This window comes from Acinonyx jubatus, chromosome B2 (genome assembly GCF_027475565.1).
Source record: "Acinonyx jubatus isolate Ajub_Pintada_27869175 chromosome B2, VMU_Ajub_asm_v1.0, whole genome shotgun sequence".
Lineage (NCBI taxonomy): Eukaryota > Metazoa > Chordata > Mammalia > Carnivora > Felidae > Acinonyx > Acinonyx jubatus.
In genome coordinates, this window is record NC_069385.1 from 10,583,532 (window position 1) to 10,598,551 (window position 15,020).

Genomic DNA, 15,020 nt, shown 5'->3' on the forward strand with positions numbered 1-15,020 from the left:
TACAAATCTTCGGTAGTTGAAGCTCAGAGCACTACAATCTGTTCTCAGCAGGCAGATGTACTTAAAGCAGAATTATAAATGGGCTTTTAATTCAACATGTATTTGGCTGCCTCGTTAGGTACGAAGGTTGTGTGACTAAGTAATGTGGGGGCTGACAGATGAGGACACTGCTCGCAGAAAAATCTGTTTCTCGTGACACTAGCGTCACGTTTCACACGCTGGTCGTGGCTGCGTGCTCTTGTCTAACTCTTCCAGGTGCAACCCCGGACAACGGGTCTGGCGAAAGGACTTGGGGTTTCTGTGTCGTGACTGGGAGGGTGGTAAAGAGGTAGAGTCAGAGGGTGTCTGTCCGCTAACAGCTGGATTCTGCAGCAGTTTCAAAGAGATCGATTGTTACGCGATAACAGTCAAGGACCCGGGAAGAAAAGGTTTAAATTAGAAGTGACCAGTATTAAAAAGCTACTGTGCACCAGGTAGGAAGGAATATGAGAATATTAATATGCCCTGAAATAGAAATAATCACTTTGCACTATGTACACCACATACAATATAACATATTCTTTTTAACATTGCACAATATAAATATTATACACGGTGGAGTAAACTAAATGCAAAATACCTCTGAGGCACACAGAAGAAACGTGGACTAGACTGAACTCTGATTAAAATCAAGACGGGGTTAGTGAAAGGCAGAATGTTCTGCTGTCAGGCCAGTGAGCTCCTGGGCCGGCAGCCACCTCCCATAGATACTGAAGATTCTCAGACCTCAATGTCGTTCGCGTGGATCGCTTCAAACAAAGACTCATTAGCTAAATAATTGGAGAAAAATCGAACTGTTGCCCCCCCCCCCCCCACTCTAAAGCAGGTCAACCCTACAGGTCCCTCCCGACCTCAGGGTTTCGTGACAGGGACTCTGTTAGTCCGCGGCTGTATTTCCCCTATTTCTTGTGGATAACTTGGTTACTATGAAACCACTGTAAGGAAACTAGAACAGTATTCAAGAACACCCATCACAGTGCTTAACAAGATTTAATGTACATTTATTCTTAACATGTGGAACATATAAAGATTTTATACTGAATAAATGATATTCATTAAGCCAGAGGAAAAGGAGGAATTTACATCAAGTTTTTTTCTTTTTTTTTTTTTTTTAAACTACATTATCTTGAAATACAAATGTGGATTCTCGTCACTGAAAAATCTTTGAAGTTGTGTTTCTTCCTTTTAGTTGTATTTTTTTCTTTTTTGTCTGTACTGGTAACCATTTTCTAAATCAATCCATATGCAACCATTTCCACACCTTGATTCATGAAGCAAATTGTGATCAGCTGCTCTCCCGAAATAGAGCATGACTTTATACATACAGAAACTTGTACATTACCCTCTTTTTTTTGTTTGTTTTTTTTTGTTTGTTTTTGTTTTTTGTATTTTTTCTTTTTTTTCTTTTTTTGGAGATATGGCCCTAATGAAAAAATATATAAAATAAAAATAAAAAATTATTTAACTCTACCATCGCTTCGTAGTTACCACATCATGAAAAAGAAACTAAAAACTTTGTACTAAAAAAAAAAAAAAAACCAGAAAAAAAGGAAAGAGAAAAGAAAAAATGAGGGTGTGTTTCATGTACAACTTCTATATACATCACAGCCCATAGGCAGTAAAAAAAAAAAAATATTTAAAAAATGATTAAAGGAATTGTGAAGAACTGTCACGTGGAAGGTCCAACGACAGACGGCAGACATGACCGACGGTAGTGGTGAGGAAGCAATTTCCGTTGATCGTTGTCAGGTATGTGTTTTCACTCTTAACTTCAAACGACATTGTTTTTGCTCCTAGCCTAATGGAACCATTTTCCTGTGGAGAAACCAGTATCATTTCATAGTCTGACTACTGACTGACACACCTCCTTGAGCCCCTATTCCTACATCTCTAGAAGTAGTTTCTATTGCACAGAGCTTTGGGTGATGGGATACAGTTTTGTTTTGTTTTGTTTTGTTTTCATTATCTGAAGAATGACATGCCTAGGAAGTTGATCACTTTTTCACCTTTTTTGCCTCAGTGTGGTGAAATTTTCCCATCTTAGCATCTTTCGCCGCAATTTGTTTCATTAAAGTCAATTTGCTTCCCCAAAAATGCAATACAACATGGAAAAGAACATTAAAAAGAAAATCTGTGAAAAACAACAAGTGACCTTTGAATGCACTAGACAGCAACTTTGGTTAAAAAAAAAAACAACAAAAAAACAAAATAAAAAACCCCAAAAGGATGTACTTATACACACAGACAGCAAATATTAATTTCATAACTGTTCGAATTAATTATTTCTTTAATTCCCAATTGGTAAATAGTGAATGGGGCAGAGGAGCAAAGATTTTCTTTTCCTTCTTCCTACGCTGGATAAACAAGAACAGAAAACAGCCAGTTATACGGGAGCCTCTAGTTTTCACTCACACATGCTGCCTTCTCACTGATGTCATAACTGCCCAATCTGAAACAGTACATCACAGATGACAGACGCAACCAGAGAGTTCAGGACGGCTGATATCGAGATATCCAGCAATCGACCCTCGTGCAGAAGGAATTCCGAGCGGTTCTCGTCCACCCTGGCCATGGCCAGCAGAGCCTTGGCCGCCCTGCACATCATGTCCACGCTAGGTGGTTCTAGAGGCGGCGGTTGCATGTGCATGAGGTTATGCTGGCTCTGCTGATACTGGGCCATGGTGACCCCGTCCTCTAGGAAGCTTATCAAGTTTCCGATGCTTCCCTTCTGCACAGCTATTGCCCTTGCTGCCAGTGCGTCCCCTTGGGCAAGGTTCGATAAGAGCGCCATGGACATTTCTCGACAGACTGGGTTTTTGCGATCCCCAACGTACCTAACTAACGTAGCGTAGAATTTCTCCTGGCGACTAAATGGAGGCGTGGCCAAGATCAGGTCCACGTTGTTGTCCTGGATACTGAGTTTGCAGAGGGTCTCCAGCACAAGTCTCTGAGGCGACAGGACAGAGTTGGGTCCCACGGTTGGAAAGGGGTCTTGTGCCTCTGCCGACGGGCACACCATCCAGTGCAGCAAGCCGTCCAGAATCGGCAGGCAGATGCTTTCCGTGTACGCAGACAAGTCTAGTTGCCCGGAAATGTTGGCCAACGTGACCAGCGTGTTGTCCCTTAGGACCTCCAGGCAGTCCCACCACCACTCGTCTTTGCTGCAGGCCACCCCTTTGTCCTCGTCTTCCTCTTTCTCGTAGGTCTGCGGCGCTCGCTTCCTCTCTGGATGCTCGTGGTGAAGGAGAATCAGCTTCCCCAGGATCAGCACCAAGCCTGGATGTTTGGACATTTCGGCGTCATTGCCAGGCACAAAAGACAAGCTACGGACAATATTCGACACACAGATGCAGCGCTTGGCCAGGGAATCCTGCCAGTGCGCGATGGTGCAGAGAGGAGTCTCGTCTCGGCTCCTGGGCTCGTCCTCCAGCAGCTTGATGTTCCGGTGACTTTTGGCTTGATGTATCCCAAAGGGAAACTTCCCGCTCTCGGTCTGGGTACCAGGGTTTGCATCTTCGGGCAGCGCCCCCGGCCGAGCACAGAGGACATCATCGATGGTTGCGATGATGCTCTTCTCTTGCTGCTCGTCAGAATCGCCTTTTCCTTCCTGCTCTTTCTTCCTCCCGGTGGAGCTCAGAGGGGGAGGTGGACGCCTGCGAGGAGGAATTTCCATCTTGCTCTCAAAGTGAGTCTGGATGTGCTCGGTGGTGTCCCCCCCACCAAGCTGCCAGTGCAGAAGTCCGCTGTTGAACTCCTGAACACGACCCAGCTTGTCAGATCGGTCGACCACAAACAGGTTGTTCTTTTTGACTATCTTTATCGGGAGCTTGTCGAACTTGCTAGCTTGCCTGGGCTTCTCCTTCGGATCCGCAGTGGCGTTGGGAGAGGCCAGGGTCGAGCTGCTCTTCTCCTCGGTCTCCGTCTTCCCGTCGTCCTCCTCCTCGTCGTCCTCCTCGTCGTCCTCCTCGTCATCCTCCTCGTCCACACACTCGGTGCCCTCCTCCTCTTTCCCAGACTCGTCGGCCAAGGACTGGCTGTCAGCTCTCTTCCCCGCATTGTGATCAAGTGCTTTTTGGCTGGGGTCTCCCACCTCATATTCCGTAAGAATTCCAAAAATGTCAATTAGGCATTTTCTAAAGTACTCTACTAAAAGTTCCAGAAATCCGGACAGCTAGAGAGGAGGACAAGAACAAGAACGGGGACAATGTCATAACCTCACACGGGGACTGAGAAGGGTAACAATCCTAATAACTATCAATACATTTTTAGGGTGATTTTCACACGATTCATTTCCTTTTTGTCTGGGCCAAGAAAGAGAAACCACAGATGGGTGGGAGCCGTCTCCTGAATTTTACATTGTTGACGAAACCACATGTTTTTTATTTGCTGCTTACTTTCCTACTCTATCAGTATGGAAACTTCCGTGTTATTTTCTTACCTTTAATAGTATCAGTGACGGACTGCTTTGTGCTCTTTGTGTTTTCTTCTGATTTAGGTACAACACACTCCATATTAGAAGAGTGGGAACGTGGATTTTATAGACTCATTCACCCAAAGTGAGTCTGTTCTCTTCTGCTATTTATCTGAGACTTGCTTGCCTGGATTTTTATGGTTATTATTCTTAGGATTTTATGGTTATTTTTGTCTCAGGTGCCATAGGTTACTCTAATTTACATTCTCCATATATCTTTGGGAGAAGATAATTTCAGCAATGTAGTAGCTCATAAACACAGAAAATTAAAAACAAATCAATTTAGTCCCTGATAAATGAATTAGAATGTTTCATCGAATGCAATTTTACATTTCAGTTATCACAACTCTAACTGAAAGACAAAAGCAACTATGAGAACCAGTTTTGTTTCCTTTAAGCGAATGTGTGCATCAAGAAAATCAACACGCTCCACGATTAGCAACTGCCCCAGCTCCCCGCCCCCAGCACCCGCGCCACCGCGTTTAGGGATGATAAAGGGTTAATAAGGAAGGGAGGAGTCTTTAATGATAGGTGTTTTGGAAATCAACCATACTTTCATATCCTGCTATCAGTTTCCTGAAAGTGGGGTTGAAACAATTATTAAGGAGAAAGGGGAAACTGAGGTACTAACCACAAAGTACTCACTTTTAGGGGATGAAGGCACACAATTTTGCAAGTGAAGGTTTGGGCGTTTATCTCCCCCCCGCCCCCACCATACTTAAAGTGAACTTTTTTCCCAGGGCAGGGGAAGGGGCAAGTTACCAAAGCAATTCTGGTTACTAAAATGTGTGATCAACAGTCGTTCACCCAACAGAAGGCTGAAAGGCCATTACTCTAAGGGAGGCGTATACATTTTAAAATATTTTCTGTTACAGTGGACTTCAAGCTATGTTTATAACCTTATTAATACACTTCCTATCAAGTGAAAAATTGCCTTTCAGGGCTATCATGAAGGACTGAAATGTGAGAAGAAAAGACCAAGTGGAAGGTTCTGGTCTAATTTCGACAGAAGCAAGGTAATTAGATGTTTTGGTTTTCTCCCCCCAAAGCAGAGAATTGTGCGTACTCAGTAAGGAGAATTACCTTTTCTTGTTTTTGTTTCTACATATTTCTTTACAAGTCTGTAGCTTAGTTGGGCCATTTCCCCTAACCCTCTGCTCCCCTTCTCTCTTCTAGCAATTAATGCTGGAAGCCACACCTTAAGTCTAGCACTGAACAAAGGACAGCGTTAAGCTTCCTAAGATTAGTAGGCTTTTCAATGACTCCTTCAGAATAAGGTGGACAGAGGCAGAAAGGAAGGAAGGAGACCAAGAAACAAGTTTGGCCGTGAGTTCACAACTATTTCAGCTGAGTGATGGGTATATGGGGGTTCACCAAGCTGTTCTCTCTGCCTCTCTCTCTCTCTCTCTCTCTCTCGTACATTTTCTATAACATTTCTTTTTAATTAAAAGGAAGGGATTATGTCTCACTGGAAAGTAGAGTATGTCCTGTTATAAGCTCTTGCGTATTCAGCCTGACTTCAGCGCCGGCTTTGTGTCTGGATTACCTCCCACCCGCCTGCTGATATTCATTCTGAACAACAATTACTTTCACTGTTATCTATGCCGCACACACACATACACACACACGTGTGCACAGAGGACTGTTTTCTCAGGAGAAGCACACGTATGCGTGTGCTTATTATACTGGAGCCTGGAAGGAATTATGATTCCCGGATTAAGCGCCCAGACAGCTCTACATGTGTAACAGCCACGAGGACAGCCCTGCGTCCCGGGGTGCCCACCACTCTGGGCATGTGTTCAAGCATGAGCTCCTGAACTTTCTTGTTCTACCCCGGCCCCTGGCTGGATGGGCGCTGGTGTACCTGGGAGAGACTGAAGGTGGCGACAGTGCTGTCATCGTACAGGAGAATGTTAATGGTGTCCAGAGCCCATGTGCTTTCAGCCAAAAGACCGGACTTGAGGGACATCATCACACGCCAGGCCTCAGGAGTAACTAAAACCAGGGGAAAGGACAAGGATGAGGTGAATATTAACTCTGTGCATGAAAGAACAGAAAATAACGAAAGAATAAGAAGAAAGAAGCGGGGTGTTGAGTGAGGTACTGATTTCAAACAAATGTGCCAAGGCGCAGTTAAATGCGATCGTTTCCAGAATTCACACGGAGGGGACGGCTTACTAAGAAACTGCTGTCGTTTAAGATCCTTTGGCTTGTTGGTTACACATGAGCCCAAAGTGCTTCTAGAGGTGGGAGTGCTAATAAGCACAAGGGCCCTTTCTCATCTCCGACTTATTTCCTTTAGTCCCTAACGGACTCTGTAATGACGCAGCAGAGTGTTAGTAATGGAGTCACAGCAAAAAAACTGGTTGTCTTCTTTGGCCCGCTCCATTCCCAAATGTCTCAGGGAGGCCCCTCTGGCAGATCTCTGGAAGGCTGGTGAGTATGCGGCAGCACATTCTCAGATATAGAGTCTTGATACTCCCTTGCTGTCCTCTTCTATCCGAGCTCCTGCCCTCAGAACATGCTGCTGACAATTATTAGCACTTTGATGGTTCAGATTTTTCAACAGCTTGGTCTGAGCCAGGGGATGGGAAACAGAGCGACTGCGCTTTTCTTTCCCCCCTTCCTGTTACCGAAGAGGAGAGAGGGGTTAGAGAAGACATTTGCAGGATCTGCCGTAAGATGGGGCTGGGAGAAGAGGCCCGCGATAGGTCTGAAATCTCTGTCTCGGGAAGCGGGCGGAAGCACATGGCGCGAGCAGGCCTGTGCGGTCAGAAGTCACCAGGGCCACAGCCAATGCCAGACATCAGCAGTGATCTCCTGTGCTGGGGGGGCCGTGGGTTTCCACCTCTAGGTTGATCTCATCTACGTTTCCTATTTTCTAAGAGGCACACAAAACTTTTCTAACAGAAAAGGCAAACTTCCTTTTTAAAATAAGGAACATAGGGGCGCCTGGGTGGCTCAGCCACTTAGGCGTCCCACTTCGGTTCAGGGCATGATCTTGCAGTTTGTGGATTTGAGCTCCGCATAGGGCTCTGTGCTGATGGCTCAGAGCCTGGAGCCCGCTTCGGATTCTGTGTCTCCCTCGCTCTCTGCCCTCCCCCATTCACGCTCTGTCTCTCTCTCTTTCTCTCTCTCAAAAATAAATAAACATTAGAAAATTTTTTTCTTCAAATAAGGAACATAACTTTCCCCAGGCTGAAGACAAACACTGATCTAACATGTGCAAAGACATGTATAGAAATTTAAATACATTTATTTATGTGCACACGCATAAACACACAGACACATGTGCATATTTTTACGTATATCTTTCCATATAGAAAATGGTGCTCGGTGTCTGTATCTCCTCCTCGTCTCCAGCAACCCTCTCTATAAAACTCCTTACTTCTCTCTCCCTCTCTCTGTACAGGTCCTTAATTCTGATGGTTGAAAACATCTCTAATATCTTTGATTTTCTAGTCCCTGTAGTAAATGATTTCAAGTCAAGTGATTTTGAGATTTTTGAAAACTTTTTTGTATGACCAAGATCTATAATTTCCTTTGCCGTATTAAAAGGACTTCAAAAATAATGCAGAAAAACTGTGCGTACTCCTAGATGTTCCAGATCTCTAATTAGCATTCAGAACATCCCAACAGAATGAATAAACATGATTTGCACCCGACTGAAATAGCTTTTGGGCCCATATCTACCAGCACCGGGTTACCATCAATTCTATACATCAAAGCATATCAAATTCCGCATATACTATATATTTATCTACGTATCACATGCAGGCTTCTACTTTTTCCCGGGGAAGCTCACGGTCTGTATGTTGTTACCAAAATTACAGAGTGGCTCGTATTTTCTCAGGCCACCTCAGCATTTCATTAGCCTCTCGGCTGTTAGGCTCACACTGCAGAGATTAAGTGCCTGGTTAAGGTCAAAGCTTTAAGCTCAGAACTCGGTAGTCGCTGAGGATCCCCTGGTCTTTCACTTGGGGCTCTACTCTCGCGCACAGATAACGCTCCTGTGGAAAAATCCCACGTCAATTCACGCTCCTCTCGGGCACTGTTTCTGAACTCGGATCAGCAGCTTCCAAGTATTGCCCCTGCGTAGAACCACTGCTTGACAGCTTGTCGTCCTAAGAACTTCATCCCTTTGAGATTAACAGGAGCTAGATCTAAGCCAACATGAAAATTCTAGAACACAACTGGGCTCCATTTCCGGACCGAGCCCGGAACGCTTACCGATATCTTTTGAGGTAATCTTTCGCCTTTGTTTCAGGACTGGCTGCGATGCCTCGACTGAGCCAGGAGGGAAGGTGATCTCCCTTCGGATCGGGGGTGGCTGGGGGGGCGGGCCCGTGACCTGGGCCGTGGGGACGGTGGGCAGGACCTTCTGCATCTTCAGAGAGGGCAGAAAGGGAGACTTGCTGGGGGACATGCGGCTCTCCAGGGAGCGCTGGAAGGACGCGGGGCTGGGGGCTCTGGAGATGTGGTTTGGCAGTGATGGAGGCGTCTGGTAGGATGACTGAGGCGGGCGCGTGATGGGCTGCATGGAGGCGGGAGAGGACATGTAAGGCTGACGTTGGCTGACGTGGGAAGGCCACTGGCTCTCGTGATTGATCCTTTGCTCAGGTACCAGCATATCATCCGTGCGGTTCATGCCTGGATACGGCGGGGCCTGGGCCGGGCCCCCGGGGCCCTGCCGGTTCTGGTAGGGGTAAGGCATATCATTGCGCGTCGCCCACATGCTCTGCTGAGGCCCTTCGCTGGAGGACGACTGCATGGGGCCGCCCATCATGGGAGGCGGGATCCCGTGCGGCTGCATCTGCCCGGGGCCCTGCACCCTCTCTCTGTTGTAGGGGTACGGATACTGCCCCTGGATGGGCCTCCTGTCCGGTCCGGAGTAGGAACTTCCGTACTGGTTATACATCTCTTGCTGCTGGCTGCCGAACTGCATGTTGTACATGTCTCCCTCGTGGCGTTTGGCCGGAGGCCCATACATGCCGTCCATATGGCGTTTGTAATTCTGAAATTCATATAAAGACAAATCACACTGATGTGCTTTTACAGGTATAATCACACACTTAAATTATGCAAAACAGTTATTACCTGGTGGAATGTTCATTTCAAAATGGGTATGGGAAGCTCCTGTGACAACTAAGGACTAACAATTTAGGCACTCTATTTCCGGATTAGGATACCACATCATGGACTCCGAAGAGGGTTTCCAAAGTTTGTTTTCGTGTGCTTGGAATTTTCTGTGGGGAAAAGAAAGCTTCCTCTCTCTTTTTCCTGGTAGGTATCTCTCCTCCCTTTTGGGATTTCTCAGGGCTGCAATATAGGAGGACGTGGCTTTGGAGACTCCCACACAGGCGACGCCAGACAGGGGCTCGGGACTACACGAAGGTGCCTCGGCAGGAAGAGGAAAACTCTCACCAGAATGGACTGAGCTTCCTGAAGGCCAGCCTGAAAGCCCCTGGACAGATTTCTCAGGCCTAGCTTTGCGTTAGCAATGTCTCCCCACGGCATCTGGCTCCTCAGACCGGGCCTGCACGGACACCCTACGGTCTACGGCCCCCACCCCGACTTCCAGTTGTGCAGGTCACAGTCTCCCCCGCAAGCCCCGCTGGTCCCAGCCTCTGACAGCAGGCCCGGTGCAGCCCACGTTACTAGGTTCCCCTCCTGGGGACATCCGGGTGTCAGCACCCCATCAGGCGGGAACCTCCTGACGTAGAGAGATGTGGATGTGTTCGTGTTCTTTCACCTCACCCAGAAGCTGTTTAGGACCAGCTGGTGTAAAAATAAAAGTCACGTACATACACGCTCCAGTAGAATTCAATGCTTAAAACCCCTTCCGTGTTACCAGAGGTCTCAGACCTGAAAAGTCGTTTCGAGAGAGCAAAGTCCTGTGTCTGAACGGCCACAGCATGGTGGGCAATTCTCTGCATCAGTAGCGACATCTGCAAGGTTATCTTACACAACTGAAGACCCACGGCCGCGTAGGCCAGCGTAACCCCCCCCCCCCCCCCCCCCCCCGCCATGTCAGCAAAACACGCGGTCCTTAAGATCTTGTTTTTAAAAAGCCAATTAACTTTTAACTTTTGATACTGGTATATAATATTTGAAGTTGTTTTTTTTCTTCTACACACCTTCTTTAAAACATCGACAAATTTCAGTTCAGGCACCTGACAGGACAACACACACACCAGACACCCGTTTAAGAAACCTTTACTCCGGCCGGGCGTTATTTACAAGGATGAACGTCCTTTGCTTCCCACAACATGTTATATTTGTTGCGGGATCCCATATATCAAGAGCTTTTTAAAATGTGCTGACTTTAAAATCCTAACAATATTTTCTAGCACGAGCAAATATATCCTGAGTGTTCAATAAATACCACCGTTTATTGTTATACTTCCTAAAACTTCTCAGAAGTAACGCAAATTTGAGTTTTAAACAGAAAGCACAGAGATGCATTCCTGCCCGCCAACTCACCGGCTGCTGTGGATACAGGCCGGGCTGGTGTCCTCCATATGGCGGCTGTCCTGAGGGAGGGCCTTGGCCTGGGTACTGCTGCCCGTAAGGTTCGTGCCTAGAATGAGCCATTCAAAGAGAACTTCATTTTCAAAAGACCTCAGGCCGAGAGAGAAATGAACAGTTCACTGCTGGGAATTCTGCACCCCCGAGTGGTCTGGTCTCTCCCTCACTGCACAACACCTTCCAACAGAGGCACGCCAAGCAGAAACAGCACTTGAACTTTTAGCCAAAGGGATGGGCACACCCGTTTTGGGAACGCTGCCAATCTCCTGGCTAGTAGGTGTGTGAGGAGTCCCGGCAGGACAGGCTGGCACCCTCTGCCTTTGAGAGGAGCCTCCGCCCACCCACTGACGCGGCCCCGGGGAGTGTCACAACATGGTGATGTGAGGTGTTCATGAAAGCAGGAGATAACAAAAGCAACGTAAGAATCAAAGCGGGATTTCTGGGAGTGCCAGAACACAGACGTATAAGCACGGAAACTGTCTCTACTTATCTTCTCATTATGAATAGGAAGTGTTCAATCTCTTAAAAAGCGTACTTCCCGATTCATCCAAAATGATACCGAGTTAGCTAATAATTGTAAAAATAGACCTACTCAAAATTTTGAAGTCCCATGACCCTACAAGGCCACAGAAAAGAGTAACAGAGAGGACTTACAAGAGTGACGGGGTTGATTTAAACGTACTCCTACGTTTAAATCTTTTTTACATTTCTAAATCTTAAAATGGGAATGACTAATACACTTATTTTTCAACTGCCATTACACTGAGCAGCTATAAATACCATAAAAGTAGCACGCTTAAAAGAGCAATGGATTTGAAGTTTAAAGAGAGAAACTGGTTTACTTAGTGTATCGATTGAATCCTGTAAGAAAGACAATACTTGGATTGAATATATGCCTAAACTGGTCAAGGAATGAAAATAAGAAAGAAAATAAATGAATTTTTAGAAGATCACGGGTAAAACAGACATAGGAGACGTGTTTGCGAAGGGCATTAACAGCTAGAAGGAAGCTTACAGTTGAGGAAAGAAATAGAATTGACATAGATAAAATTTAAGCTGAACAAAGTAACACTTTTTAGAAAATCTATCAAAGGTAAATAAGCCCTAATGGGGTACAGCCAGATGACCTAAACCAGTTCTAGAAAGCATTCTAGAAGAAACAGAACAGCGCATCTGCCTGGGTTCATTTACGAATATATGTTCCAAGAGAGTTGTTCTCCTAATCTCATTGGAAGGTAGGAAGGAGAGAAGGAAGGAAGGAAGGAAAAGGAAAAAAGAGTTGCTCTTGGATCCTCAAAAACGGATCTAAGTCAAATCCCTGCTCCAGCACACTAAGCATGATGGTTAACTGGTTAACGGACACACCACAAATAAACAGTCACCACACTTATGGCCAGGGTAAGAATCCGAAGTCTAGGTTCTTAAGTCGCTACTAGAAAGTACCAAATCACTTTAAGCTTGTGATGGCTATGTGTAATCGCAAGAACCAGGTGCACAGAAAGTGCCGGAAAGAAATATTATTTGGTAAAAACAGTGATTTTCAAACTTCCTTCCTTCCTGTTTGTGTTACGGGGTGGGGCGGGGGGGGGGGGGAGGGAACCTTCCCAAGACTTCACCACTGCCCGCGGCCCAGCAGGTGGGCAGTCTGTGAGGAACACCACCACACCAGCCATCCCTACCCCGAGCCATGCCCCTGTGGCCACAGTTACAAACGGAGTCCTCTAGTGAGCCTCAATTTCCTTCCAAAATCACAAATATTACATTCAAGACTTTGTTTCTGAGCACCTGTGCAACGGTGAGGTAAAGAACCTCCCATCCAGGGGAAGGGGCTTTCGTAGTAAGTACTCAGGTCAGGGGCACAGGTGAGGGGCCTGCTTCACCAAAAGAAGTCTCCCATAAGCCACTAGTTTAGGAAGCAGTTTCCGGCGACCTCTCAGAGACACTTCAATGACTTTCCCTCCATCTAACTAAAACTAATCTGGATGAGCGCTGAAGCCCAACATTTCAGTGTCCAGAGGCCACCCTGAAAAAAAAAGACTGCCGTGGCTTTCCTCAGAGATGTTTCTTAAGGAGCAGAGTAGTCTCTCTCCGTTTCACACGTTCGCAGGGAAGAATGGAAACGTCTGAGAAGACAAGGCCTGGAAGACTTTTTCGAGAGCTTCCTGGGTGGCTTTCCCGAGGGAAGAGATGCAGGCGGGAAGGCGGTCGGGCGATGCTACACGCCTGACTTTGTGGCCGTTCACAGGAGGAGCCGCTCGGGGCAGCTGGAGGTGGGGGTCTCGGTGCGGGGACAGGGGCCGAGCATCCGGGTGCTGACAGGGCCACCTGGTTCTCAGGCGTCCCCCTCCCCCGGCCTGAAGGCAGCCACCCCACACGACGCTTAGCGGGAAAGCAGGTACTGTGTGCTGTCGTCGGCTCCCCGGGCTCGGAAACGCACGTGTGAGGAGAGTGCAGTTTCTAGCACTCTCTCCGTGTCGTCTTAGAAAACACTCACCTTCGGTCGTAGCCGGCTCCGTAGGGAAACTGCTGCCGCCCCATGCCCAGACCGGACAGTGCTCCGGAGGGACTCTGGTTATACACGTCCTGCACACTGCTAGTGGGCATTTGTCCTTGAGTCATAAAGGGCTCACTGCTCCCAGGCACTGCAACATTTTAAATCACGGATATAAAATTAAGCATTTTCGACCCCCAAGGGGCCCAGACAGCCCTTCTAGTCATTTCTGTTAACCTCAATATGGCAGATGTAGATGTCTCAGTCTTAATATGGCCGACAACAATACAAACCAATGAGTGTAAGGTCTGGACTCAGGAAGGACCCCAAGATCCCCATCCCTGACCCCATGCACGGGCCTTAAATGAGCCCCCACCTGGAGTACCGGTAGAACCCACGAATATGATGGGAACATGGCTCCCATGATTATGTTACATTTGATGGCCAAAGGGATTTCACAGATGTAACTAAAGTGACTCATCAGCTGACTGGCAGTCAACTAAAAGGGAGATTATCCAGGCGTGCCCTTTCAATCTGTGTCTGGAAGTCAGAGACACCCGCCTGCCGCCCTTGAGGAGGCACCCACCATGCAGTGGAGAAGGCCACTTATTCACAAAGGTGGCAGCTTCTAGGACTGTGAAGGCAGACGACAGCCAACAAGACAATGAGACCTCAGTCCTTCGACTTCGAGGAACCAAATCTGCCAACAACCTCAACGAGCTCGGAAGAGGGCCCTGAGTCCTGGCTGACATGCTGATGTCTGCCGTGTAAGGCCCTGAGCTGAGAGCCCGCGGGAACATGGGACCGTAAACTGATGTTGTTTTAGGCTGCTGAGTTTGTGGTAATTTGTTATGAAGTAAGGTAGAGAGTGAACACCGGCCCTTTCTTGGGTAGGTCATCAAACTTCTGAGTTCAACTCCCTGTCGATGAAGTAAAGTTGGTAATACCACCTCATGCAGTGGTTGTGAGAAAGAAATGCATACACAGTTGACCCTTCTTGCGCGGGTTAGAGGTGCTCACCCCCGCGAAGTTGAAAATCCATGTACAACTTTGGACTCCCCCTTAAAATCAACTACTAACAGGCCACCGTTATACGTACTATATACTGTATTCTTACAACAAAGCTAAAGAAAAGAAAAGAAAATGTTAAGAAAATCTTACGAGAAAACACATTTATGGGGCGCCTAGCTGGCTCAGTCAGTTAAGTATCTGACTCTTGATTTCAGCTCAGGTCATGATGTCTTGGTTTGTGAGATCGACCCCCGTGTCGGGATCCGTGCTAACAACTCGGAGCCTGTTTGGGATTCTCTCTCCCTCTCCCTGGCTTGAAAGCATGCTCTCTTTCTCTCTCTCTCAAAATACATAAACTTAAAAAAAAAATAAAAGAAAAGAAAAGCATCTCTAGTACCATACATCTATTTATTGAAAAAATCTGTGTAAACCTGTGTTGTTCAAGGGTCAGCTGTATGGGTAAAGTTAGTTCCCTTCCCT

The 15,020-nt window shown here is 46.8% G+C and overlaps 1 protein-coding gene across 11 annotated transcripts in view; it reads right to left on the reverse strand.

Moving 5' to 3' along the window:
• Positions 1–1,010: 1,010 nt before the first annotated feature.
• The window catches only part of ARID1B (AT-rich interaction domain 1B), a 448,658-nt gene continuing 434,648 nt past the window's right edge, over positions 1,011–15,020 (reverse strand). For all 11 annotated transcript variants that reach the window (XM_053222044.1, XM_027056567.2, XM_053222045.1 and 8 more), the window contains 5 exons: positions 13,533–13,680; positions 10,994–11,090; positions 8,741–9,524; positions 6,375–6,505; positions 1,011–4,210 (listed from right to left, as the gene is read on the reverse strand). In XM_053222044.1, the coding sequence (XP_053078019.1) occupies positions 2,474–4,210; positions 6,375–6,505; positions 8,741–9,524; positions 10,994–11,090; positions 13,533–13,680 (2,897 nt within the window). In that variant the 3' untranslated portion in view covers positions 1,011–2,473. The remainder of the gene's footprint in view (positions 4,211–6,374; positions 6,506–8,740; positions 9,525–10,993; positions 11,091–13,532; positions 13,681–15,020) is intronic.